Genomic DNA, 26,688 nt, shown 5'->3' with positions numbered 1-26,688 from the left:
CTTTGTGGTTCTGTGATTTTTGCACACCGTTCTTCTGATCATTTTGACCCCACGGGGTGAGATCTTGCGTGGAGCCCCAGATCGAGGGAGATTATCAGTGGTCTTGTATGTCTTCCATTTCCTAATAATTGCTCCCACAGTTGATTTCTTCAAACCAAGCTGCTTACCTATTGCAGATTCAGTCTTCCCAGCCTGGTGCAGGTCTACAATTTTGTTTCTGGTGTCCTTTGACAGCTCTTTGGTCTTGGCCATAGTGGAGTTTGGAGTGTGACTGTTTGAGGTTGTGGACAGGTGTCTTTTATACTGATAACAAGTTCAAACAAGTGCCAATATACAGGTAACGAGTGGAGGACAGAGGAGCCTCTTAAAGAAGAAGTTACAGGTATGTGAGAGCCAGAAATCTTGCTTGTTTGTAGGTGACCCAATACTTATTTTCCACCATAATTTGCAAATAAATTCATTCAAAATCCTACAATGTGTTTTTCTGGATTTTTTTCCCCTCATTTTGTCTGTCATAGTTGAAGTGTACCTATGATGAAAATTACAGGCCCGTCTCATCTTTTTAAGTGGGAGATCTTGCACAATTAGTGGCTGACTAAATACTTTTTTGCCCCACTGTATAGCTAGATGTCATTAGTTAGCTTGTGGAGAGAGTGACTAACTGAAATACATATTTTAACATTGCACAAAATATAAACAAGTCATTCATAACCATTTGCATATCATTGGAAAATTATAAATATTAGTTTGTCAACATGATTTCCATAATGAAATATTAGTTTAAGAAAGCACCTTGAAGAACTGTCCATTAAAAATCATTATCATAAATGTATCAGCTTAAAACTCATAATTTCCATGCATTTTTCATCATGAGAATGAAATAGACATCACTATCGATGGAGGCGCTGACTCCGCAGTAGTAGTTGAGAAACTCCTCCTTGGTGACCTGCAGAAGGGGAGGAAGTGACAGACAGAGCTTACTGAACCAGCCTATACCATCAGTGTCAGATAGAGACAGAAAACCCACATTGCACTGATAAGGAGGACTGGAACACCAAAGAGGTGAAAGGGAAAGACAAGGTTGTGTGAGAGCTGAGGGTGTCACCCTTTTGCTACCCTCATTTGCATTCTGTTAAAGGTCCCCAAAGCACACACATCCCTGGATTGCTCCTCTTTTCAGTTCATGGCAGCTAGCGACTGGAACGAGCTGCAACAAACACTCAAACCGGATAGTTTTATCTCAATCTCTTCATTCAAAGACTCAATCATGGACACATCTTACTGACAGCTGTGGTTGCTTGCGTGATGTATTGTTGTCTCTACCTTCTTGCCCTTTGTGCTGCTGTCTGTGCCCAATAATATTTTTACCATATTTTGTGCTGCTACCATGTTGTTGTCATGTTGAGCTGCTACCATGCTGTGTTGTCATGTGTTGCTGCCTTGCTATGTTGTTGTCTTAGGTCTCTCTTTATGTATTGTTGTCGTGATGTGCGTTTTGTCCTATATTAGCATTTTTAATTGCAGGCCCCGTCCCCGCAGGAGGCCTTTTGCCTTTTGGTAGGCCGTCATTGTAAATAAGAATTTGTTCTTAACCGATTTGTCTAGTTAAATAAAGGTTAGATAAGAAAATCTATAATCTCATTCATATCTGACTGAATAATGTACAGGCTGTTAGTTGAGCAGTATAGGTGTACACTACATTAGAGGTGGATTATGGTGAGACCATTATTACCTCTACCCAACGTTGTCATCAGTATTACCTGTCCGTCCTTGTCGTAAGGAGAGTCGAAGCTGTCCAGGAATTTGCGGAATACTTGCTCCTCTGTCCATTCCCCGTTTTGATATTTGGGGTGGTACTTGACATTGTAAACCCCTCTTAGATCTTCAATAGTGATCACCCCGTCATTAGTCTTATCCAGCTTCCTAAATGCCTGCGTGATCACCTCCTTCCTGGCATTGGACATTGGAGGCTGCAAGCAAAAAATAAAGTTTACAAATGGCATACTGTAAGTGTGATCACATTTCAACAGTTATCATGTACTTCGGAGGCTCACCCCTACCACTGATATTTACCCTGAGAGTGAGGAGAAATTCATCGAAGTCGATGAATCCACTGTTGTCCCGGTCAAAACGCTGAAACATTGCCACGGCTTCCTCTTTCTCGATGAGGACACCATAGTCATTAAGGCCCTTGATAAACTCCTTCATATCTAACGTACGGTTATTGTCATCATCCATTATCTTGAATGTTCTGACAGATAATTAAACAATTGAAGAAGAAAAAAAGATAAATACTTGGCTGTTGAAGAAAATCAGACCGTATTTCTTGGAGTTTACATTACTGAAACAATCCTTGCATTTTATAAACCAATCAAGAGAGGTCCTTAGACTAATTCAGACTACTTTACAGGCTTGACTAGTGGCATATTTGATACAGCTGGCCTGTTAATCACTACTGCAACAAACATTTGTCATTCTGCCCCTGAACAAGGCAGTTAACCCACTGTTCCTAGGCCGTCATTGAAAATAAGAATTTGTTCTTAAGTGACTTGCCTAGTTGAATAAAAGGCAAAATAAAATAAAACTATTAATTTGATGTTGATGACCTCCTGGGCAACAGTTGATATAGAACTATTTACTCTGCCCTTCACATAAAAGTATACTGTCCTTTCTCTCACCTGCCCAGACCCTTGATGCCAGAAGAGCCTCTTGCAAGACACTGCAACCTCAAGCTTTCCACAGGGTCTGTGCACACAGACAGCTGTTTTTTGGCGTTCACTGCCATCTCCCGATCATGTCGTGACGTCCCCGCCATGATACCTGCTGCCGGGAAATGCATTTGCATAACTGATTTCCAAGCATTCAGTTCGATTTGATACAGAAAACATTCAATTTTCGATGACGCCTAGTACAGTATTTGAGAGACGGTGACAATGATAAATGAAACGTAAAGCTATGCCATAGCTATGTGACAAAGGGCGTAGTGGGACGGTATTTGAGTGACGTTGGTGACAAAGATAAATTAAACATAAAGCTAGAGCTATGTGATAGCTATGTGACAAAAAGGGCGTAGTGGGGAAACGAACAGGTAGGTTCAAGTTGTCACCTGGCGCTTGCTAGCTGAACGGTCAAACTAGCCTAGCAAGTCGTTTGCATTATGACCGTGTTGGCAATAAAGTCTGACTGTATACATTTAGATAATTCTAGCTTCCTAATTACACATTATTTGGAGTTTGTTTGCTATTTTATCTGTAGATGCGAGCAACTTACCGTGAAAGTTAATATTGCAACCTGCAACTGTAAACATCAGCAGCGGCCCCTCCCAGTCCCCACCCCTACGCGTTTCCATAGAAATGTGGGCTTGCCTTATCCTCTTCACTGCCCCCTTTGGCCCTTGAGCACAAGTCAGTTTACGGAAAGTGGTGTAAAGTATCTACAAACAAATACTTTGAAGTACTACTTAAATAGTTTTTGGGGGTATCTGTACTTTACTGTTTATATTTTGTTGACATCTTTGACCTCACTAACGTTACATTCCTTAGAGAAAATATGTACTTTTTTACTCCCATACATTTTCGAAAGGGTAGACCATACTAAACTCAGCAAAAAAATAAACGTCCCCTTTTCAGGACCCTGTCTTTCAAAGATAATTAGTAAAAATCCACATAACTTCACAGATCTTCATTGTAAAGGGTTTAAAAACTGTTTCCCATGCTTGTTCAATGAACCATAAACAGTTCATGAACATGCACCTGTGGAACGTTCATTAAGAGACAAACAGCTTACAGACGGTTGGCAATTAAGGTCACAGTTATGAAAACTTAGGACACTAAAAAGAGGCCTTTCTACTGACTCTGAAAAACACCAAAAGAAAGATGCCCAGGGTCCATGACCATCTGCGTGAACATGCCTTGCATGCTGCAAGGTGGCATGAGGACTGCAGATGTGGCCAGGGCAATAAACTATAATGCCCATACTGTGAGATGCCTAAGACAGCACTACAGTGAGACAGGACGGACAGCTGATCGTCTTTGCAGTGGCAGACCACGTGTAACAACACCTGTGGGACAGGTACAGGATGGCAACAACAACTGCCCGAGTTACACCAGGAACACACAATCCTTCCATCAGTGATGTAAGGCAGGCCCTCACCAGACATCACCGGCAACAACGTCACCTATGGGCACAAACCCACCGTCGCTGGACCAGACAGGACTGGCAAAAAGGGCTCTTCACTGACGAGTCGCGGTTTTGTCTCACCAGGGGTGAAGGTCAGATTTGCGTTTATCGTCAAAGGAATGAGCGTTACACTGAGGCCTGTACTCTGGAGTGGGATCGATTTGGAGGTGTAGGGTCCGTCATGGACTGGGGCGGTGTGTAACAGCATCATCGGACTGAGCTTGTCGTCATTGCAGGCAATCTCAACGCTGTGTGTTACAGGGAAGACATCCTCCTTCCTCATGTGGTACCCTTCCTGCAGTCTCATCCTGACATGAGCCTCCAGCATGACAATGCCACCAGCCATACTGCTCATTCTGTGTGTGATTTCCTGCAAGACAGGAACGGCAGTGTTCTGCCATGGCCAGCGAAGAGCCCGGATCTCAATCCCATTGAGCACGTCTGGGACCTGTTGGATCGGAGGGTGAGGGCTAGGGCCATTCCCCCCAGAAATGTCCGGGAACTTGCAGGTGCCTTGGTGGAAGAGTGGGGTAACATCTCACAGTAAGAACTGGAAAATCTGGTGCAGTCCATGAGGAGATGCACTGCAGTACTTAATACAGCTGGTGGCCACACCAGATACTGAATGTTACTTTTAGATTTTGACCCCCCCCCCTTTGTTCAGGGACACATTGTTCTATTTCTGTTAGTCACATCTATGGAACTTGTTCAGTTTATGTCTCAGTTGTTGAATCTTATGTTCATACAAATATTTACACACGTTTGCTGAAAATAAACAGTTGACAGTGAGAGGATGTTTATTTTTTTGCTGAGTTTAGTTACATTTCAAATGCTCAGCCAGGAGAGCAATATGGTCAAATTCACACACCTATCAATATTTTACATTTACATTTTAGTCATTTAGCAGACGCTCTTATCCAGAGACTTACAGTCAGTACATTCACATTAAGATAGCAAGGTGGAACAACCACATCACAGTAAGTAGCCTACAGTACATTAATCCTCAATATTACGCATTGTCATCCCTACTGCTTCTAATCTGGCAGACTCAAAAACACAACTTTTACTCAAGTAGAATTTTAAATGGGTGAGTTTCACTTTTACTTGAGTAATTTTCTATTAAAGTATCTTTACTTTTACTCAAGTATGACAATTGAGTACTTTTTCCACCACTGCTTACGAAGATCATAATAACCTTTTTATTATTGAAAAGAAAGGTTACGCAAGTGCACCATAGGTGCCCCTTGTCCTGTCTGTAAATTGCCAGTCCTCTCCAAAAAAAAATACGATATGATAGGAATACATAATTTTAAGATGTTTTATTTCGTTCCACAACACTTTAGTCTAAATACTACATTAAAAAACCCCACAGAGGACCAACACCTGGGTTTAATAAATTATAACATTCCAGCATCAGAGTACATGTGCAAAGAAAATGAAATATACCTGTACATAATATATTTCAAGATACAAAGCAAAAACGTCTTCACCAAAATCAGTGTGAGGTTACCCATCTCACTAACACTACAGTATAATTCATTAGGAACTTTAATTCATTTCTTACTTTTTACAGAGATTTTAAGGAGATTAAGTTAAATGGGCATCTAAACAGATGTAGTTCAATTCATTTACAATAAATAGCATGTTGTACATGTGTTGACCTTTTCTGTCTGCTATCTTAAAAGAACAATATAAAACAAAACAAAAAAGCTAACAAATTATACAACAGTGCATCATTAACAAAGACATGGAGAGAGACTTTTCTGGTTAAATCTAAAATATTATTTACAGCAGATTACATTCAATTATAATTTAACATGATTTTAGGATAATTGTCCATCTCCTTCAAATATGAATATCATGCATTTAACCTGCATGCTATCATGTGTGTGTGTGTGTGTGTTTGTTACATCTGAATTACTCAATCCAACTAGAGCGCTCATACAGTAGTTCTTCCATGTTGACACATTGTGCAGTCCTTCTTTTGGGAACCTGCCTTGAAAGATGTTTGGGAATGTACAGTATTTCAGTGATGTAAATGGCCTGTTGCTTTGCTGTACCTGCCAGCAAGACCTCTTGATCAATGTAAGGATAAATATTTAAAAAGTTGAAGGTCACTTGTTTTTGTTGATTGAGCCAAGTAATTAAAACCAAAAATGGAATCATAATTGGGAAAAATGTGCATTTGCCATTTTCGTAATGGAGCCGAATAAACACAAATAAAACAATAAATGGCACAATGATACCCCAAAAAGACTTCAGTAGATTCTTTAACACCTACAATTCTAAATAGCTCAAAAATGTCCAGCGGTCAATGGTTAATGACACAATATTGCTAATTTTTTTTAAACAGGCCTTTCAACAGAATTTAAACAAATGAATTCTCAAACACAAAAAGTTTAAGGTCATTCTGACATTAGGAATAGAAAAGAGAGTATACATAACAATACATAACAGCTGTATCAGTTGACCTCCATCAATTGCAACAACATCTCTAGCGTTATGGGCCGAATTCCAACTTGAGTTCCGATTTGCACTAATCTGACATCAATTCCCTTGCACAAATAATGTGAGTTAACAACACACATCTCAAGTTAGTATTCAGCTCTAAGGGCAGTATAAACACCATGCATGTTAGCTCAGTATGGGCTGGATCACATAGATTATACAAGAAATAGAGGACTGTCTACTGTACACTTGGTTTCTATGGTAGCAGCTTCAGAAACAGTCCCAAGCAACTGTCCATCCTTCCATAAACCAGAACCATAAATCATAGAATTCTACAAGACTGACAAGTGACAACACAAGACTAATTCATTGAAACATTGATCATTTGTTCCACTATTTCTATTTTTCTGGCACAGTTAAATAAGTAGGTAGTTAGGAACTTTTAGGAGATAAATATAAACGCATAAAAAAATATATATACATACATACACACACACACACACACACTACCATTCAAAGGTTTGGGGTTACTTAGAAATGTGCTTTTCTTTAAAAAACAAGGACATTTTTTGTCCATTAAAATAACATCAAATTGATCAGAAATACAGTGTAGACATTGTCAATGTTGTAAATGACTAATGTAGCTGGAAACATCAGATTTTCTTTAATGGAATATCTACATAGGCATACAGAGGCCCATTATCAGCAGCCATCACTCCTGTGTTCCAATGGCACGTTGTGTTAGCTAATCCAAGTTTATCATTTTAAAATGGCTAATTGAACATTAGAAAACCCTTTTGCAATTATGTTAGCACAGCTGAAAAACTGTTGTCCTGATTAAAGAAGCAATACAACTGGCCTTCTTTAGACAAGTTGAGTATCTGGAACAGCAGCATTTGTGAGTTCAATTACATGCTCAAAATGGCCAGAAACAAAGCTCTTTCTTCTGAAACTCATCAGTCTATTCTTGTTCTGAGAAATGAAGGCTATTCCACGTGCTAACATAATTGCAAAATGGTTTTCTAATGTTCAATTAGCCATTTTAAAATGATAAACTTGGATTAGCTAACACAACGTGCCATTGGAACACAGGAGTGATGGCTGCTGATAATGGGCCTCTGTATGCCTATGTAGATATTCCATTAAAACAAATCTGGCGTTTCCAGCTACATTAGTCATTTACAACATTGACAATGTCTACACTGTATTTCTGATAAATTTGATGTTATTTTAATGGACAAAAACATGTCCTTGTTTTTTAAAGAAAAGCACATTTCTAAGTAACCCAAAAACTTTGAATGGTAGTGTATGTCTCTCCCCTCCACAATATCCTTCATTAGTGTTAATTACTTATCTTCTCAAAAAAAAATTTTTTTCGCTCAACCCGTCAACCAGATTTTTGAGGGAAGACACATCCCAGTGGGTATCAAATGAACAGAGGACCTTTAATAGAAATTCATGCACATAAGTAACAAATGAAATAACAAAACGGATTAACAATGATAAGCCCAAATAGGGTACAGGTTCATGCATTCATGACATGATGCACACTGGCTGGCACTGGGAGGACAGCTATCTGCCTAATGGGGAAGTGTATATTAACAGCCACTGGAGTGTTCTGACAGGCGACAAGCTATTGGAAACAAAGGGTAGCAGATACATCAGGCCAACAGTGTAGTGTGAGATAGAGGTCATGTGCTACATTCACAGAGGTTGAGAGAGCGTCTCTCCTTCGTATGGTCTTCCCTGAAAAGTGGAGCATGAAAATTAATGTGTGTTTCTAGCTTTCCTGTTCCTTCGACTTCCCCTCTTTACTTCTCTCAAACGTCATCAAAGATTCTGCTCCGTGACGAGGACATGGACAGGTACCTGCCTGGTACATGTCTGCAACATGGAGAGGCACAGTGAGCATATTGTATATGTTTAACACACACACACACACACACACACACACGTCTGTTATTTGCTTACAGGTATCGACCACAGCAGAGCAGAAAATTATACACTTAATTAGATACAGTGCCTTGCGAAAGTATTCGGCCCCCTTGAACTTTGCGACCTTTTGCCACATTTCAGGCTTCAAACATAAAGATATAAAACTGTATTTTTTTGTGAAGAATCAACAACAAGTGGGACACAATCATGAAGTGGAACGACATTTATTGGATATTTCAAACTTTTTTTAACAAATCAAAAACAGAAAAATTGGGCGTGCAAAATTATTCAGCCCCCTTAAGTTAATACTTTGTAGCGCCACCTTTTGCTGCGATTACAGCTGTAAGTCGCTTGGGGTATGTCTCGATCAGTTTTGCACATCGAGAGACTGACATTTTTTCCCATTCCTCCTTGCAAAACAGCTCGAGCTCAGTGAGGTTGGATGGAGAGCATTTGTGAACAGCAGTTTTCAGTTCTTTCAACAGATTCTCGATTAGATTCAGGTCTGGACTTTGACTTGGCCATTCTAACACCTGGATATGTTTATTTTTTAACCATTCCATTGTAGATTTTGCTTTATGTTTTGGATCATTGTCTTGTTGGAAGACAAATCTCCGTCCCAGTCTCAGGTCTTTTGCAGACTCCATCAGGTTTTCTTCCAGAATGGTCCTGTATTTGGCTCCATCCATCTTCCCATCAATTTTAACCATCTTCCCTGTCCCTGCTGAAGAAAAGCAGGCCCAAACCATGATGCTGCCACCACCATGTTTGACAGTGGGGATGGCGGTTCAGGGTGATGAGCTGTGTTGCTTTTACGCCAAACATAACGTTTTGCATTGTTGCCAAAAAGTTCAATTTTGGTTTCATCTGACCAGAGCACCTTCTTCCACATGTTTAGTGTGTCTCCCAGGTGGCTTGTGGCAAACTTTAAACAACACTTATTATGGATATCTTTAAGAAATGGCTTTCTTCTTGCCACTCTTCCATAAAGTCCAGATTTGTGCAATATACGACTGATTGTTGTCCTATGGACAGAGTCTCCCACCTCAGCTGTAGATCTCTGCAGTTCATCCAGAGTGATCATGGGCCTCTTGGCTGCATCTCTGATCAGTCTTCTCCTTGTATGAGCTGAAAGTTTAGAGGGACGACTAGGTCTTGGTAGATTTGCAGTGGTCTGATACTCCTACCATTTCAATATTATCGCTTGCACAGTGCTCCTTGGGATGTTTAAAGCTTGGGAAATCTTTTTGTATCCAAATCCGGCTTTAAACTTCTTCACAACAGTATCTCGGACCTGCCTGGTGTGTTCCTTGTTCTTCATGATGCTCTCTGCGCTTTTAACGGACCTCTGAGACTATCACAGTGCAGGTGCATTTATACGGAGACTTGATTACACACAGGTGGATTGTATTTATCATCATTAGTCATTTAGGTCAACATTGGATCATTCAGAGATCCTCACTGAACTTCTGGAGAGAGTTTGCTGCACTGAAAGTAAAGGGGCTGAATAATTTTGCACGCCCAATTTTTCAGTTTTTGATTTGTTAAAAAAGTTTGAAATATCCAATAAATGTCGTTCCACTTCATGATTGTGTCCCACTTGTTGTTGATTCTTCACAAAAAAATACAGTTTTATATCTTTATGTTTGAAGCCTGAAATGTGGCAAAAGGTCGCAAAGTTCAAGGGGGCCGAATACTTTCGCAAGGCACTGTAAGAGTGGGCATTGGAGGACGTATTACCTGGTGGAACCTGCTTCAAGAGGGTCGTCTGAAAGGGTCTCTGCATTGAAGTCCAAAGGCTCTGCGTCCTGGAGAAGTTCTATAGAGTCTCTCTCTGTTCCTCTGCCAGTCCGAGAGTACTTGGCCTCTGTTGGAGGAACGACAACAGTCAATACCATTTCACTGCCTTCCGCAGTTCAATTCAGATACATGTTAGAAGGGATTTATAAAGAAGATGTGGTGTTGATATCCTCAGTGGCGTTATGATAAGCCATGACTCTACAATAGGAAACGAACCAGTGATTGATTGTTTAACAAAGCAACGTGTAAAACCTAGCCAAACTGTAGAAAAACAAGCACAACGTAATGCAAGCAGGCTCGGCGACCATTCACTCACGTCTAGTGTTAGGGACAGTATCGGAGTAGTTGGTCTCTGTCATTTCTGCTGCTTCATTTCTAATCCTGTTCCTGGCGGTGTCTTCCCGGGTGTTACCATAGCGCTCTTTCCACTCCTAGAACACAGGCCTGACGTTACCATCTGGATCTGTTTCTTTGCAAAAAAAATAATAACTACCAACGCACCCAATAAAGGGCCATGGGAAATTAAAACTAGGCACTCGCCCTTCGTCGGTTCTCTCCATCCTCAATCCTTTGGAGCTTTCTTTTCTCTGTCAGAAACAGAGAAATCACTAAGTACCGTTCTTTTTGTCGACAACCACACATACACAGAAAACCAAAGCCCCCCCCCCCCCCCGTTAAAAAGGTTTCAATTCAAGTGGTGCCAAACCTCGCCGAATGAGCTCCTTGCCCTCATCGATCAGGTCAGAGGTCATTTCATTGTCTCCCACAAACTGCTGAAAGCCCAGGAGGTTCAGACAGCGGGTGCCCAGGCTAAAGGGTTCAAACAGAAACTATGAGGGTCTATCATAAATCAATACTTGTTCTTGCACAGTATGCGTGTGCGCTGATAGTCCTTCTGGGTAATTGGAGGAGTACTCCTTGTAGAACACTAAGTTGATATCATCATGTATCCTAATATTATTGATCTACAAATGCAATTGAATTCCAAAATCTAAACAGCAGACTGGACTCACCTGAAGTAGGTAGCGATGCAGAGCAGCAATATGAGCATGGGGTAATAGATGTAGAAGCCATTAGCTATGAACGATAGGACCCTCATAGAACCCATGATCTGCAAAGGAGTAACATATCATCAACATGAGGAAAAGAACACATCAAGGAATATGTTCAATCACTGTCAGAAGGACGTGCTTGTGTCTTACAGATGTGTAGGCCGTCTGCTCCTTCTGTTGGTGGGAGATAGCAGAGTCCATGTGGATCAGACCCAGGAAGTTCAGACACAGAGGAGGGGTCAGACGGCAGAACAGCCTAAAGAGCAAGAAGACGACATTAGACATTTAACATGAAATCATGTTACATACACATATACCAGGGGAAAAGTAAGGGATGGTATGGTCATTTTCAGTGTAGCTGTCCACATACAGTATAGCTCTGTGCACATATGCACCAAAACCAGAAAAACACACCACTTTCTGAATGTCAATTTCCTCCATTTCTACCTTATACGGTCTATGATTTTCAGAGAGGTTCTCTCTCTTTGATACTTAGCTATCCAATCAGACCCAAATTCCTCCTCTCACTGCTCTCTACCGCCCAGTCACTTACATGCCACTGAACTGCAGGCTGTAGGCGTCAGTCTGGTGGTGTGAGGCCAGGTAGTAGTAGTTGAACACTCTGATCCGGAACACAGTGGAGTAAACACAGGTGCACAGGAAGAAGATGGTGATGAAGCACGCCATCTAGTGGACAAAACAATAACCATGTGAGAAGACCGACAAGCTCCAACTGAATTATGAATACACAACAGGATGTTGATGATATCAGATACTGGTGTACTACTGTACTAATTGGTGTAACTGCTTTCTGTTGGCGTCTCACCTCAATGTACAAGTAGTTGTAGTCTCTCTCAGCGAGCTGGATGAAGACAGCGAAGAGAGAGAGGACGGGTCGGGTGCTGAAGAAGGTGCACTCAGACCACACCACGGCCACAGAAAATAGAGACAACACCACAGCCAGCAGCCGGTAGAACCAATGTTTCAGCAGGCACTCCCAGTACCACTCTGGAGAAGAACACACAAGGATCTTAAGACGTTCAGAAACATCCCAAATGAGAAGCGGAATGGAAGAATAGACAGGGTAAGACCCATTAATGAGCCCTGCACCCGACACTGCAAAGATCATACTGTAGGTAAGTGAACAGTCAGTCAGTTGTAAAGTTGATCCAGAGGGTATGGACATATTCAATCTCTCCCTATCCCAGTCTGCTGTCCCCACATGCTTCAAGATGTCCACCACTGTTCCTGTACCCAAGAAAGCAAAAGGTAACTGAACTAAATGGCCCCGTAGCACTCACTTCTGTCATCATGAAGTGCTTTGAGAGACTAGTAAAAGATCATATCACCTACCTGCCACCCTAGACCCACTTCAATTTGCTTACCGCCCCAATAGATCCACAGACGATGCAATCGGCATCGTACTGCACTGCCCAATCCCATCTGGACAAGAGGAATACCTATGTAAGAATGCTGTTCATTGACTATAGCTCATCATTCAACACCATAATACCCTCCAAGCTCATCATTAAGCTTGAGGCCCTGGGTCAGATCCCCACCTTGTGCAACTGGGTCCTGGCCTTCCTGATGGGCCAGCCCCAGGTGGTGAAGGGCACCTCCACTTCTTTTGTCCTCGGCACTGGGGCCCAGCGGGGATGCGTGCTCGTCCCCCATGATTGCGTGGCCGCGCGCGCCTCCAGCTCGGTCATCAAGTTTGCGGCCGACACGGCAGTGGTGGGCCTGATTGCCAACAGTGCCGGGTGGCCTGCAGGGGGGAAGTGGGGGCCCTGGGGGTGTGGTGCCGGGAAGATGGCCTCTCACCCAACGTCAACAAAACAAAGGTGCTGATCGTGGACTTCAGGAAGCAGCGGAGGGTGTGCCCCCCTGTCCACATGGACGGGACCGCAGTGGAGAATGTGGAGGGCTTCAAGTTCCTTGGCGTAAACATCACTGACACTGAGGTGGTCCACCCGTGCGGACAGTGTGGTTAAGGGGGTGCAGCAGAGCCTCTTCAACCTCAGGAGGCTGAGGGGATTTTGCTTGGCGCCTAAAATCCTCACGAGCTTTTGCAGATGCACAGTTGAGTGCGCCCTGTCGGGCTGTGTCGCCGCCTGATGCGGCGCAGCTGCGGGGCCCTCCAGAGGGTGGGGGTTGTCTGCCCAGCGCATCACCGGGGGCGGGCTGTCTGCTCTCAAGGACACCTGCAGCGCCGATGTCACAGGAGGGCCAAGGGGATCATCGGGGATGGCAGCCACCCGGGCCACTACCTGTTCACCCCACTGTCATCCGGAGGGAGGGGGCAGTGAAGGTGCATTGAAGCTAGGACCGAGAGACTGAGGGACAGGGGCCATCGGACTGTTGAATGGCCATCGCTGGCACATTGGAGGCTGCTGCCCTATATACATAGACTTCAAAATCGTTGGCCGCTTTAATAGTGGAACACTAGTCACTGATTATGTTTACATATTTTGCATTGCTCATCTCATGTGTATGCTGTGTTCTTTCCTGTTCTGCTGTATCTTGGTCGGTGCTGCTCTGACATTGCTCGCCCAAATATTTGTATATTCTTGGTTCCATTCCTTTACTTTAGATTTGAGTGTGTTGTGAAATTGTTGGATATTACTTGTTAGATATTACTGCACTGTTAGTGCGAGAAACACAAGCATTTCGCTACACCCGCAATTACATCTGCTAAACAAGTGTATGTGACCAATACAATTTGATGTGACCCACCTACGGTAGGAGTGTAAAAGTATCGGCTGAGCCAGCTAGTTGGTTCTGTGGAGGGGAAGCTGCGGACAAACTGGTGGGCTGAGCTGGTCTCATTCTTCGCCACGTCCTCCAGGTGCATAGCCTGCTGCAGGAGGATCAGCCACTGAACACGGGTCCGGTTGTGTCTCTGCACTGCGTAAATTACCTGACCATTCACAAAAATAGCCACATTAGTCTGATTTAACCACAATTGAATATAATATAGCTACTGGATATATCAGTACAATAAAGTAAACACAATGAAATACTTAAGTGAAAAGCCTTCTAATATATTTCTTTATTTTACTTGTTTGTGAAGCTTCACCAGGCTCTTCTCACTGGGATAGGTGTTCTGTTTGTCATCAAAGTCCTCATAGTCATCCATGTTTCTGCCCATCTTCTCCTGGTAGTCCACAGGGCACTAAGGGAGAAAACTTGTGTGTTAGGATTAACAAAAGGCACCAGTCTTTCTCAGGCCACGTCACATTCCTCACTTTAAGCACACGGAGTGGAGATTGTGTTGGGGCTCCATCTATTCTTCACTAAGAATGTGCAAATTGTTTCTTTCCTCATGAAGCTCCTTTAATCTTACCTTTCTAAGAACAGTATCGATGTACTTCCTCAGTGGGTGGTTGTACTTGATGGATTCTTGGACCTTTCGCACTTCCTAAAACGGATCCACATAAAAAAAAAAAACGGACATCAATTAACTCTAGGGAAGCCGAGAGCGTCATGTTGACTCAAAACAAAATGTACTTTTTTTAATTACTCTGCCATTTTTTAAGTCATCCCATGTCCCCACATGTCCTTGACTTTCCGAAATAAGTCTATAAAATCAAACATAAATGAGATAAGCAGTTTCAAGAGGACACCGTGAGTCATTCACTGGCAATCAGCCTGCGTAGCTGATGGCCCATCGAAACTACACCTAACAAATAAATTCACACATAGAATAAGAGAGTTAGCCTAAAAACTAGATTAAATTGACAATAGTCTGATGGGTGAGAATATTCTAAATTCTATATGAAGAATCTGATGCAATATATTTCAACTGTTCTGCCTGCGGATATGGAACCCTGACCTGTTCACCGGACGTGCTACCTTATCCCGGACCTGCTGTTTTACGACTCTCTCTCTCTACCGCACCTGCTGTCTTGAATTCTGAATGATTGGCTATGAAAAGCCAACTGACATTTACTCCTGAGGTGCTGACCTGTTGCACCCTCTACAACCACTGTGATAATTATTATTTGACCCTGCTGGTCATCTATGAACGTTTGAACATCTTGGCCATGTTCTGTTATAATCTCCACCTGGCACAGCCAGAAGAGGACTGGCCAACCCTCATAGCCTGGTTCCTCTCTAGGTTTCTTCCTAGGTTCCTGCCTTTCTAGGGAGTTTTTCCTAGCCACCGTGCTTCTAAATCTTCTTTGCTTGCCGTTTGGGGTTTTAGGCTGGGTTTCTGTACAGCACTTTGTGTCATCGGCTGATGTAAAAAGGGCTTTATAAATACATTTGATTGATTGATGCACAGCGGGGCTTGGAATTGACACAGAGGCAGGTAAACAGAGCGCCAAAAAGTGACTTTTTCAAATTATGTCTATATAGTATCAGAAAGAGCATTCGGTAGTTTCCAAATTACCTATCATTGCCCTTGAGCTCTATAAAAATAAAAAAATAAAAAGTTTTGGGAGAATTACCAAGATTCCATGCGCTCCCCACGTGAACTCGCAACACTCACAGTAATATATTTAAATTCAAAATGCTATTCTGTTCTTTTTCAATGCTTTTATTCAAAATTCAAAATGTTCCTTAAGACCAGCTTGTAATGAATGAATGATATTAGTGGTGATGTTTATTTAAATGGTTTTTAACACAAATTGTGGCTTTGTTTTTTTCCTTTGTATGGTCTACAGTTGAAAATGCTAGTGTTCTTTGAAATTCTTTCGTATTCTAATGTTATAAACACAACTCGATAGCATACTGTATATAAGATGTATTTATTAGACTGTTAGAATGTTGACGTTCAAAAGAAGCGTCATTGGCCCGAAGGGGGGGGGGAGGGGTCAAACGAGGCCAGGCTTTTCTAGTGTTAAACACAATTTAACTCAGTTTCTAAGAAACAGAGCACACTAAACTTTCCATTTCATAGTGAGAGCAGGAAGTATTCCCTACCTCCATGACATCCTCTAGGTTCTCCTGTGCATCAGCCTTCTCCGTCATCAGCTTGGCTGCCTTGAAGTAGGTCTTGATGAGCAGGTGTCCCCGCCGCGAGGCGTTCCAATAGGAGCGCGGAATCTCCACCAGGCCGTAACCCAGCAACAGCACCAGCAGGAACAGACCCCAGGTGTTGGCTGCAGTGATGCCTATTGTCTGCAGCTCATACCTGAGAGAAGCAGGGAGACAGACCAAACCAGATTTACGCGAGATGGTTCCTCCTAATTACCCTTCCATGTTTGCACCGAGGTTTGTAGAATACAAATGAGGTGAAATACGGAATATTAAACTTTTTTTTTGTGTAGTCAACAGCACACTTTCCAAACCACAAATGTGTCCATGTTGCTGTGCACTCACCAGGAGAGGTGCCACTGAGGATGAACGGCCACGTAGATAAGCAGTGAGCCGAAGATGAGCAGGTACGTTCCGTAATAAATGGCATTCTCTATCAGTGCAGTCTTTATTTTCCCAGTGATGGAAAAGCCCCCTGAGCGTGCATAGGACTGCATGAAGGGCAGCAGCAGCCTGCAAGAACATAAACATCTGGAGTAAGGCAGGTGTACTAGAATATGTGAATTAAGAGAACATAAACATCTGGAGTAAGGCAGGTGTACTAGAATATGTGAATTAAGAGAACATCTCTATAGGGACAGATGTGGGTGATTGGCTTAGTGAAGAAAGACTGTCAGTCAAAACTAAATTAACTCGGGCAGACAATTCCTGTACCAAGTCCTTGTCAGTCTAGTGTTTCCAGTACAAGTACATACAACACCATGCAAATTCTGCTCTAAACCTCACCAGGTGAGACACTGAGAGGTCCAGTAAACAACTCTCCAGAACACAGGCATGATTCCATCTGGAATGTAGCTCCATGGCTTGTAACACACCTTCAGAACACTGTCGAAGAAAACACAAAGTGTTAATATGTAAGCAAACTTGGGGAAATAAAGCTTACGCTATACTGATTATACACTAAGTTAGTTATACACCGAGTTAATGTTTTGTACACTCAGTGTATACTGTGCTAGTGTGCTGGTGACCTATTTAAGATGAATCAAAGCATTGAAACTGGAGCAAAGTACACGAACATTGATCTTCATATTTAAACCATGGAACTCCAATGTTTGCCTTGTATAAACTATATGGGTAACATGTCAGACTGGGAAAAAACACTTTACATAACGATGAGCAAAACTAAAAAGGACCCGATGTACTCAACATTTCATGGTAGGAAAAGGCTGGACTTTTATAAGTGAAATTAGATTACGTCTAGCTGTTGCAAATAAGTGTGTGTGACAACAGATATGTCTTGTAAATCTGATTTAGACGAGCCTCTGCAAAACCTCTCTGGTTTGAGAAGACAGCTGAAATACAGTGTCATGTTCGAAATTACAGCAGTGGTTACTGCTTTCTGGCTGGGCCCCTCGTCCCTGGTCTTTGGTAACCAGGGTACGCTGGCGTTTTGTTCAACCAGATCCTGACCTATCATGTCATTACCCTGAATGCTGAACCAAATCATATTACACATGAACATTTGATGACACCCTAGGCACTCTAACCTTTTATTGGCAGTGGCCATAGTTGAGTTTCCTGCTGTTTGATTGGATAGCAGTGGGATCACAGGGAGTACGGCGGGATGTTCCTCATGATCAATCTTACACTGCTTGTAGATAGTCTGAAAGGTCAAACACACAGGAAGACATCAGAGAGGTACGCAAACACAGACACCACAAAGTTAATGGTCACCATTTTGATCCAGGTTTTTTGTCAAAGGGAATGGATAAGATGAGGCTTCAGTGTGTGGTGAATGTGTTCAATAATAGTACTAACTGTGCTGATGTCCAGAGGAAGAATGAAAACGATGAGGAAACACAGGTACCAGGCCAGCAAGGTGCCAAACAGCACCATTCTCTGCTGCTTACGGAAGTCTGCATAGCGATGCAGCAGGAACAGAGCCAGGAAGAACACCACCACTATCTCAATGCCCAGCGCAGCCCCACTCATCCTGCCTCTCTTACCGCTCTCTCAACGGCAGTCACTGAAAAGAGAGAAAGTTTTAGAATCAATCCCTAGAAGTTATATAGACTAATGTGCTTTCAGGGTTCTTCCCCGGATTATTTTAATGAGGTGGTGCTGCTGCGTATAGCACACTTGCCAGCTAGATGCTGGCAAGTGTGCAAGGCAGTATTTAATGTCACTGTCGCCTCAAATTTGTCTCTCGACCTGTGTGCACCTACGTTGTAAACTTTCATTCTTAGGCTGGTTTTTAGCAACCTCATGATGGCTATATATAGTCATAGCTGTGTACATTCCCCCTCAAGCAAACACCAAGACAGCCCTCAAGGAACTTCACTGGACTCATATTACTCCAGTGCTCTCTACACTGGCTTCCTGTTAAGGCAAGGGCTGAATTCAAGGTTTTACTGCTAACCTACAAAGCATTACATGTGCTTGCTCCAACCAATCTTTCCGATTTGGTCCTGCCGTACATACCTAGACGTACGCTACGGTAACAAAACGCAGGCCTCCTTACTGTCCCTAGAATTTCGAAGCAAACAGCTGGAGGAAGGGCTTTCTCCTATAGCGCTTCATTTTTATGGAATGGTCTGCCTATCCATGTGAGAGACGTAGACTCGGTCTCAACCTTTAAGTCTTTACTGAAGACTCATCTCTTCAGTAGGTCCTATGATTGAGTGAAGTCTGGCCCTCTCTCTCTCTCTCTCTCTCTGAGGACCTGAGCCCTAGGACCATGCCTCAGGACTACCTGGCCTGATGACTCCTTGCTGTCCCCAGTCCACCTGGCCGTGCTGCTGCTCCAGTTTCAACTGTTCTGCCTGCAGACCTTGCTACCTGTCCCAGACCTTCTGTTTCAACTCTCTAGAGACCGCAGGAGCAGTAGAGATACTCTGAATGATTGGCTATGAAAAGCCAAATGACATTTACTCCTGAGATGCTGACCTGTTGCACCCACTACAACCACTGTGATGATTATTATTTGACCCTGCTGGACATTTATGAACATCTTGGCCATGTTCTGTTATAATCTCCACCCGGCACAGCCAGAAGAGGACTGGCCACCCCTCATAGCCTGGTTCCTCTCTAGGTTCCTTCCTAGGTTCCTGCCTTTCTAGGGAGATTTTCCTGGCCACCGTGCTTCTACACCTGCATTGCTTGCTGTTTGGGGTTTTAGGCTGGGTTTCTGTACAGCACTTTGTGATATCAGCTAATGTAAGACGGGTTTGATACAATCATTGATTGATTGATTGACTATGTATACTGGAAACTATATATCAGGAGGCTGCATTTATCGTAGCTGGGGATTTTAACAAAGCAAATTTGAGAACAAGGCTACCTAAATTCTATCAGCATATTAATTGCACAAAGTGCAGGGATAATACTTGACCATTGCTACTCTAACTTCAGCGATGCATACAAAGCCCTCCCCCACCCTTCCTTCGGCAAATCCGACCACAACGTCATCTTGCTCGTACCATCTTATAGGCAGAAACTCAAACAGGATGTACCAGTGGCGAGAACCATTCAATGCTGGTCTGACCAATCGGAAGCCACGCTTCAAGATTGTTTTGATCACGCGGACTGGAATATGTTCCGGTCATCCTCAGAGAGCAACATAGACCTATACGCTGACTCTGAGTGAGTTTATAAAGAAGTGCATTGGAGATGTTGTACCCATCGTGACTATTAAAACCTACCCTAACCAGAAACCGTGGATGGGTGGCAGCATTCCAATCCACCGCATTTAACCATGGAAAGAGGTCTGGAAATACGGCTGCATATAAACAGTGTAGTTATTCCCTCTGTAAGGCAATCAAACAAGCGAAATGCCGGTACAGAGACAAGGTGGAGTCGCAATTCAACGACTCAGACATGAGACATATGTGGCAGGATCTACAGGAAATCACGGACTACAAAAACAGCCTGTTTCATGGACACCGACGTCATGCTTCCAGACAAACTAAACACTTTCATTGCCCGCTTTGAGGATAATACAGTGCCACCGTCGCGGCTCGCTAACATTGACTACAGCTCAGCATTCAACACCATAGTACCCTCCAAGCTCATCATCAAGCTGGAGGCCCTGGGTCTCAACCCCACCCTGTGCAATTGGGTCCTGGACTTTGATGGGCCGCTCCCAGGTGGTGAAGGTAGGAAACAACATCTCCCACTTCGCTGACCCTCAACACTGGGGCCCCACATGGGTGAGTGCTCAGCCCTCTCCTGTAGTCCCTGTTCACCCACGACTGTGTGGCCATGCACGCCTCCAACTCAATCATCAAGTTTGCACACAACACAACAGTAGTGGGCTTGATTACCAACAACAACACAGCCTACAGGAACAAGGTGAGGGCACTCGGAGTGTGGTGTCAGGAAAACAAACTCTCACTCAACGTCAACAAAACAAAGGAGATGATCGTGGACTTCAGGAAACAGCAGAGGGAGCACCCCCTATCCACATCGAAGGGACAGCAGTGGGAATACGAAGGTGGAAAGTTAAGTTCCTCGGCGTACACATCACAGACAAACTGAAATGGTCCACCCACACAGACAGTGTGATGAAGAAGACACAACAGCGCCTCTTCACCTCTTCGCATCACCGGGGGCAAACTACCTGCCCTCCAGGACATCTACAGCACCTGATGTCATTGGACGGCCAGAAGATCATCAAGGACAACAACCACCCAAGCCACTGCCTGTTCACCCCGCTACCATCCAGAAGGCGAGGTCAGTCATGGTACATCAAAGCTGGGACTGAGAGATTGAAAAACAGCTTTTATCTCAAGGCCATCAGACTGCTAAACAGCCATCACTAACTCAGAGAGGCTGCTGCCTACATTGAGACCCAATCACTGGACACTTAAATACATGGATCACTAATAACTTTAAATAATGCCACTTTAATCATGTTTACAGTGGCAAGAAAAAGTATGTGAACCCTTTGGAATTACCTGGATTTCTGCATAAAATTTGATCTGATCTTCAGTCACTACAATGGACAAACACAGTGTGCTTAAACTAACACAGAAATTATTATAGTTTTCATAAACATTCACAGTGTAGGTTGGAAAAAGTATATGAGCCCCTAGGCTAATGACTTCTCCAAAACCGAATTGGAGTCAGGAGTCAGCTAACCTGGTCTCCAATCAATGAGACGAGATGTTGGTTAGAGCTGCCTTGCCCTATAAAAACAAACTCAAATCTTGAGTTTTCTATTCACAAGAAGCATTGCCTGATGTGAACCATGCCTCAAACAAAAAATGATCTCAGAAGACCTAAGATTAATATTTGTCGACTTGCATAAGGCTGGAAAGGGTTACAAAAGTATCTCTAAAAGCCTTGATGTTCATCAGTCCACGGTAAGAAAAATGGTTTATAAATGGAGAAAGTTCAGTGCTGTTGTTACTCTCCCTAGGAGTGACTGTCCTGCAAAGATGACTGTAAGAGCACAGCGCAGAATGCTCAATGAGGTTAAGAAGAATCCTAGAGTGTCAGCTAAAGACTTACAGAAATCTCTGGAATATGCTAACATCTCTTGACGAGTCTACAATATGCTAAACACTAAACAAGAATTGTGTTCATGGGAGGACACCATGGAAGAAGCCACTGCTGTCGCAAAAAGAGCACCTGATGTTCCACAGCGCTACTGCCAAAAATTCTGTGGACAGATGAAACTAAAGTTGTGTTGTTTGGAAGGAACACACAACAATGTGTGGGGAGAAAAAAAAGGCACACCACACCAACATCAAAACCTCATCCCAACTGTAAAATATGGTGGAGGGAGCATCATGGTTTGGGGCTGCTTTGCTGCCTCAGAGCCTGGACAGCTTGCTATCAGACAGAAAAATGAATTCCAAAGTTTATCAAGACATTTTGGAAGAGAATGTAAGGCTATCTGTCCGTTAATTGAAGCTCAACAGAAGTTAGGTGATGCAACAGGACAACAACCCATTAGACAGAAATAAATCAACAACAGAATGGCTTGAACAGAAGAAAATACACCTTCTGGAGTAGAGGTTGACCGATTATGATTTTTCAAAGCCGATACTGATACCGATTATTGGAGGACCAAAAGAGCCGATACCGATTTAGTCACTCGATTATAAGGTATTTGTAATAATGACAATTACAACAACTGAATGAACACTTATTTTAACTTAATATAATACATCAATAAAATCTATTTAGCCTCAAGTAAATAATGAAACATGTTCAATTTGGTTTAAATAATGCAAAAACAAAGTGTTGGAGAAGAAAGTAAAAGTGCAATATGTGCTATGTAAGAAAGCTAATGTTTCAGTTCCTTGCTCAGAACATATGAAAGCTGGTGGTTCCTTTTAACACGAGTCTTCAATATTCCCAGGTAAGAAGTTTTAGGTTGTAGTTATTATAGGACTATTTCTCTCTATACCATTTGTATTTCATTAACCTTTGACTATTGGATGTTCTTTTAGGCACTTTAGTATTGCCAGTGTAACAGTATAGCTTCCTTCCGTCCCTCTCCTCGCTCCTCCCTGGACTCGAACCAGCAACACAATGACAACAGCCACCATCGAAGCAGCGTTACCCAAGCAGAGCAAGGGGAACAATTACTAGAAGGCTCAGAGCGAGTGACGTTTGAAACGCTATTAGTGCGCGCTAACTAGCTAGCCATTTCACTTCGGTTACACCAGCCTCATCTCGGGAGTTGATAGGCTTGAAGTCAGAAACAGCGCAATGCTTGACGCACAAGGAGGAGCTGCTGGCAAAACGCACTAAAGTGCTGTTTGAATGAATGTTTACGCGCCTGCTTCTGCCTACCACCGCTCAGTCAGATACTTGTATGCTTAGTCAGATTATATGCAACGCAGAACACGCTAGATAATATCTAGTAATATCATCAACCATGTGTAGTTAACTAGTGATTATGATTGATTGTTTTTTTATAAGATAAGTTTAATGCTAGCTAGCAACTTACCTTGGCTTACTGCATTCGCGTAACAGGCAGGCAGTCTCCTTGTGGAGTGCAATGAGAGAGAGGCAGGTTGTTATTGCGTTGGACTAGTTAACTGTAAGGTTGCAAGATTGGATCCCCCGAGCTGACAAGGTGAAAATCTGTCTTTCTGCCCCTGAACAAGGCAGTTAACCCACCATTCCTAGGCCGTCATTGAAAATAAGAATGTGTTCTTAACTGACTTGCCTAGTTAAATAAAGGTATAAAAAATCATAATAAATCAATAAAAAAAATATTTAAATTTTTTGGGGCAAATCGGTGCCCAAAAATACCGATTTCCGATTGTTATGAAAACTTGAAATCGCACCTAATTAAATCGGCCATTCCGATTAATCGGTCGACCTCTACTACGGAATGCTTTCTACACCTTGTAGACTGCATGCCCCGAGGAATTGAGGATGTTCTGAGGGTGGGCGTGGGGGGGGGCAACTGAATATTAGGAAGTTGTTCCTCATGTTTAGTATACTCGGTGTATAGCATATGTTCAGTTTGAGAAGGAGAGCGCTAAACATGAAGTGGAGGATCAGAGCTAAACTTACATAGCTTGCTACTGCTATAATAAATTTTTATTAAAAACAATGTTTCTTGCACATGATGTATTTATCAGAGTTATTGACCTCACAATAAGCCAGATTTGAATAACTTACATTGTGGTACTGAAACGTGAAGCAGCAGCCGCTCGTCACAATCAATCACTAACGGACAGCAGGCTAATTCGAGTATGCATAATTCATTTAAACAGTCTATATCTTTCTATTATGAGGTAGGCCTACCTGTTTGACAGACTATATTAGGCTATAGGCTGCTATATCCATAGATTTGTCGGTCAGTTCCTCCACCCACTCTTTAAATGCCCTACCTCCATATAAGGGCTGTTAAGTTAAAACCAAGATTCGAATTGAGAAAGTATGCCATAGGACTACCTTTAATTAAAGAAAATGGCAAAAGGCATAGGCCTACCCCTTGTTAGCTTAAAATTTTGAAGAAAATATAACGGATCCGTTTTAATAAAGTAATCCATAACAGCGCTTTGGTCCGCAATGATTTATGCTAGAAACACGCTGTAAAATACCCTGGAAAGAAGTGACTCCGATGCATAAAGTGATGTCTTTTTTTCATTTCTTTAACATTGAGAGGCTGAACTACAACCTTCTATAACAGAAAAGACAAAAAATTAAATTTGCTTGGGAAGTAATCTAATTCCGTCACTATCAATTGATTAAGCTATTCAATTTCTGTACAATAGAAGATGTTTAAACCCAGACAGCTTTTAGCGAAACACTTGTGACCTCGTGAAGCAACAGAAGAGTAGCCTGCAGTTAAAGCTTACATTTTTCTGCATTGGTAGACCTAACTTTTGAAAAGTACCAGGCTCAGATTCCTAATGATGTCTCAGATTTTTATTTTTGTAATTGTTATCCCCTTTTTCGTGATTACGACCTTATCTCATCGCTGCAACCCCAACGGGCTCGGGAGAGGCGAAGGTAGAATCATGCGTCCTCCAAAACTTGACCCGCCAAACCGCGCTTCTTAAATAACCTCCTCGCTTAACCCGGAAGCCAGCTCCACCAAAGTGTCAGAGGAAACATTGTTCGACTGACGACCGAAGTCAGCCTGCAGGCACCAGGCCCGCCACAAGTAGTCCCTAGAGCTCAGTGAACCAAGTAAAGTCCTCCACGGCCAAACCCTCCCCTAACCTGGACGACGCTGGGCCAATTGTGCGCCGCCTTATGGGACTCCTATGGGATCGAACCCCAGGCTGTAGTGACGCCGCAACACTGTTCTGATCTGCAATAGGACCTTTTTTCTCGGACCTACAAATATGATGATAGATTCATGCAATGTTTTACTATGAAGGATATGTTTCCACCCATACTGTGGTCTGCGAACCCACAACCTTCTGGCCCGCAGCCCTGTGTACCATCAAAATCCATGTAATGCTTACAGCCACAGTTTCTAATGATGCATTTCTAAGGAGACATGTTTTCTGCTATCCAATTTGTTTTAATTATTATTTGGGGTATATAGGGGAAGGTCACTTTCAAGCATTCAGGGAGGGTTTAGGTAAAATATAGGGAGGGCCATCCATTTAAATTTCTGAAGAGGTCCGATTTTCTCCATGGAACCCTTATTATAAATAACAGTCACTCCCTAATCGCTAGAAAAATGGAAAGGCATAGGCCTACCCCTTGTTAGCTTAAAATGTTGAAGATAATAAAACGGATCCGTTTTTAAATAAAGTAATCCATAACAGCGCTTGGAACAGCGCCCGTGCATGGAAACATAAAATCCCTCAAATGAGCAGAGAGCGCCGCCTTGCTTGCTAACTAGCTAATTCTACACATTGGCCATGTTCGAGAGCATCAAAACCGTGATGTATGATGTGTAGATCAGAGTCAGTCTCGACCTGACTTAAAGTCGGCTGCAATGTCGAACGCGCCCAACGTCTTAGCTGGTATGTCAGCTCACATTACAATTCAATAACAAAACAAACAAAGATGCTTCCACACTTGTTAAACAAAAATCTAAAATCCAACTTGTCAAACCAAATTAACATCAACGCTTCAATTGTCTTATTTCTTTATCGCATTTTGGGCCGCGATGAAATATTAATAGCAAACGACCTGTCAAAAATACTAAATTATAGCTAGCATTAGCTAACCTCGACTCGCGAACAAACGGTCTTTGCAGCTAACTACATACCCTAAACTAGTATCTTACCTTCGTTTTTGTTTCGAATATACGGTTAGAATTATAGCCAAAATCCCAGCTATGATCCTGTAAAATACAACCACTGTGTACCATGTAAGAATTAGCGTCACATCCTTGGTTCTTCCTGGTCTGCGTTATGGCAGCTGAGGATGATGGGAAGTGTACGCGTTTCTAACATGTTTTGTCTCAAAGTACCTTTGAGCTAAAATACTATGGACTACATATACAGGAACCAATAATGAAGTCAGAGAGAGCCACGTCTTTCAAAATGACAACGCAAACAAAAATTAAAGTTGGAAAGAAGGAAACATTAAAATCACTCAAAATCAGTATGACTATGTTCTTATTCCAGATCAGAATCACATTTATTCGGTTACTATATTTACACATACCCAGAACTTTTATTGGTGATATGGTGCTGCTAGCAATATACAACATATAGAGACAGAAACAGAGAGGAATTTATACAGCTCTCTATGTTCACTTATCATTTTTGTATATAATATATGTAAACTTTGTGTAAATTCCTCTGTCTGTTTCTGTCTCTATACGTTGTCTGGGATGGCACAGTAGAGAGGAGCCTGG

At 42.5% G+C, this 26,688-nt stretch overlaps 2 protein-coding genes across 3 annotated transcripts; both read right to left on the bottom strand.

Annotated features, from left to right (window-relative positions):
- Positions 1-533: 533 nt before the first annotated feature.
- On the bottom strand, positions 534-3,340 carry capslb (calcyphosine-like b). 2 transcript variants are annotated; one of them, XM_020457384.2, is made up of 5 exons: positions 3,271-3,340; positions 2,679-2,820; positions 2,074-2,251; positions 1,761-1,970; positions 534-946 (listed from the first exon to the last, which is right to left on the bottom strand). In XM_020457384.2, the coding sequence occupies exons 1-5, from the start codon at positions 3,305-3,307 to the stop codon at positions 845-847; spliced, it is 669 nt and encodes a 222-aa protein (XP_020312973.1). In that variant the 5' UTR covers positions 3,308-3,340; the 3' UTR covers positions 534-844. The 2 variants fall into 2 exon arrangements, with proteins under 2 accessions (XP_020312973.1, XP_020312974.2); XM_020457385.2 differs by having other exon boundaries at positions 2,679-2,823; positions 3,271-3,328.
- Positions 3,341-5,483: 2,143 nt separating this feature from the next.
- On the bottom strand, positions 5,484-26,281 carry lmbrd2b (LMBR1 domain containing 2b). Its single transcript, XM_031802516.1, has 18 exons — positions 26,113-26,281; positions 18,213-18,420; positions 17,942-18,057; positions 17,181-17,279; positions 16,740-16,907; positions 16,341-16,551; positions 14,758-14,832; positions 14,473-14,586; positions 14,148-14,331; positions 12,241-12,422; positions 11,968-12,101; positions 11,565-11,670; positions 11,376-11,473; positions 11,069-11,172; positions 10,903-10,949; positions 10,679-10,793; positions 10,303-10,429; positions 5,484-8,511 (listed from the first exon to the last, which is right to left on the bottom strand). Exons 2-18 carry the CDS (start codon positions 18,384-18,386, stop codon positions 8,448-8,450), a joined length of 2,118 nt encoding a protein of 705 aa, XP_031658376.1. The 5' UTR covers positions 18,387-18,420; positions 26,113-26,281; the 3' UTR covers positions 5,484-8,447.
- Positions 26,282-26,688: the final 407 nt, after the last annotated feature.

The sequence above is a fragment of the Oncorhynchus kisutch genome, linkage group LG23 (assembly GCF_002021735.2).
Source record: "Oncorhynchus kisutch isolate 150728-3 linkage group LG23, Okis_V2, whole genome shotgun sequence".
In the NCBI taxonomy this organism is placed as follows: domain Eukaryota; kingdom Metazoa; phylum Chordata; class Actinopteri; order Salmoniformes; family Salmonidae; genus Oncorhynchus; species Oncorhynchus kisutch.
The sequence above is the reverse complement of the archived record's forward strand: the minus strand, read 5'-3'. Positions and strand labels throughout refer to the sequence as shown.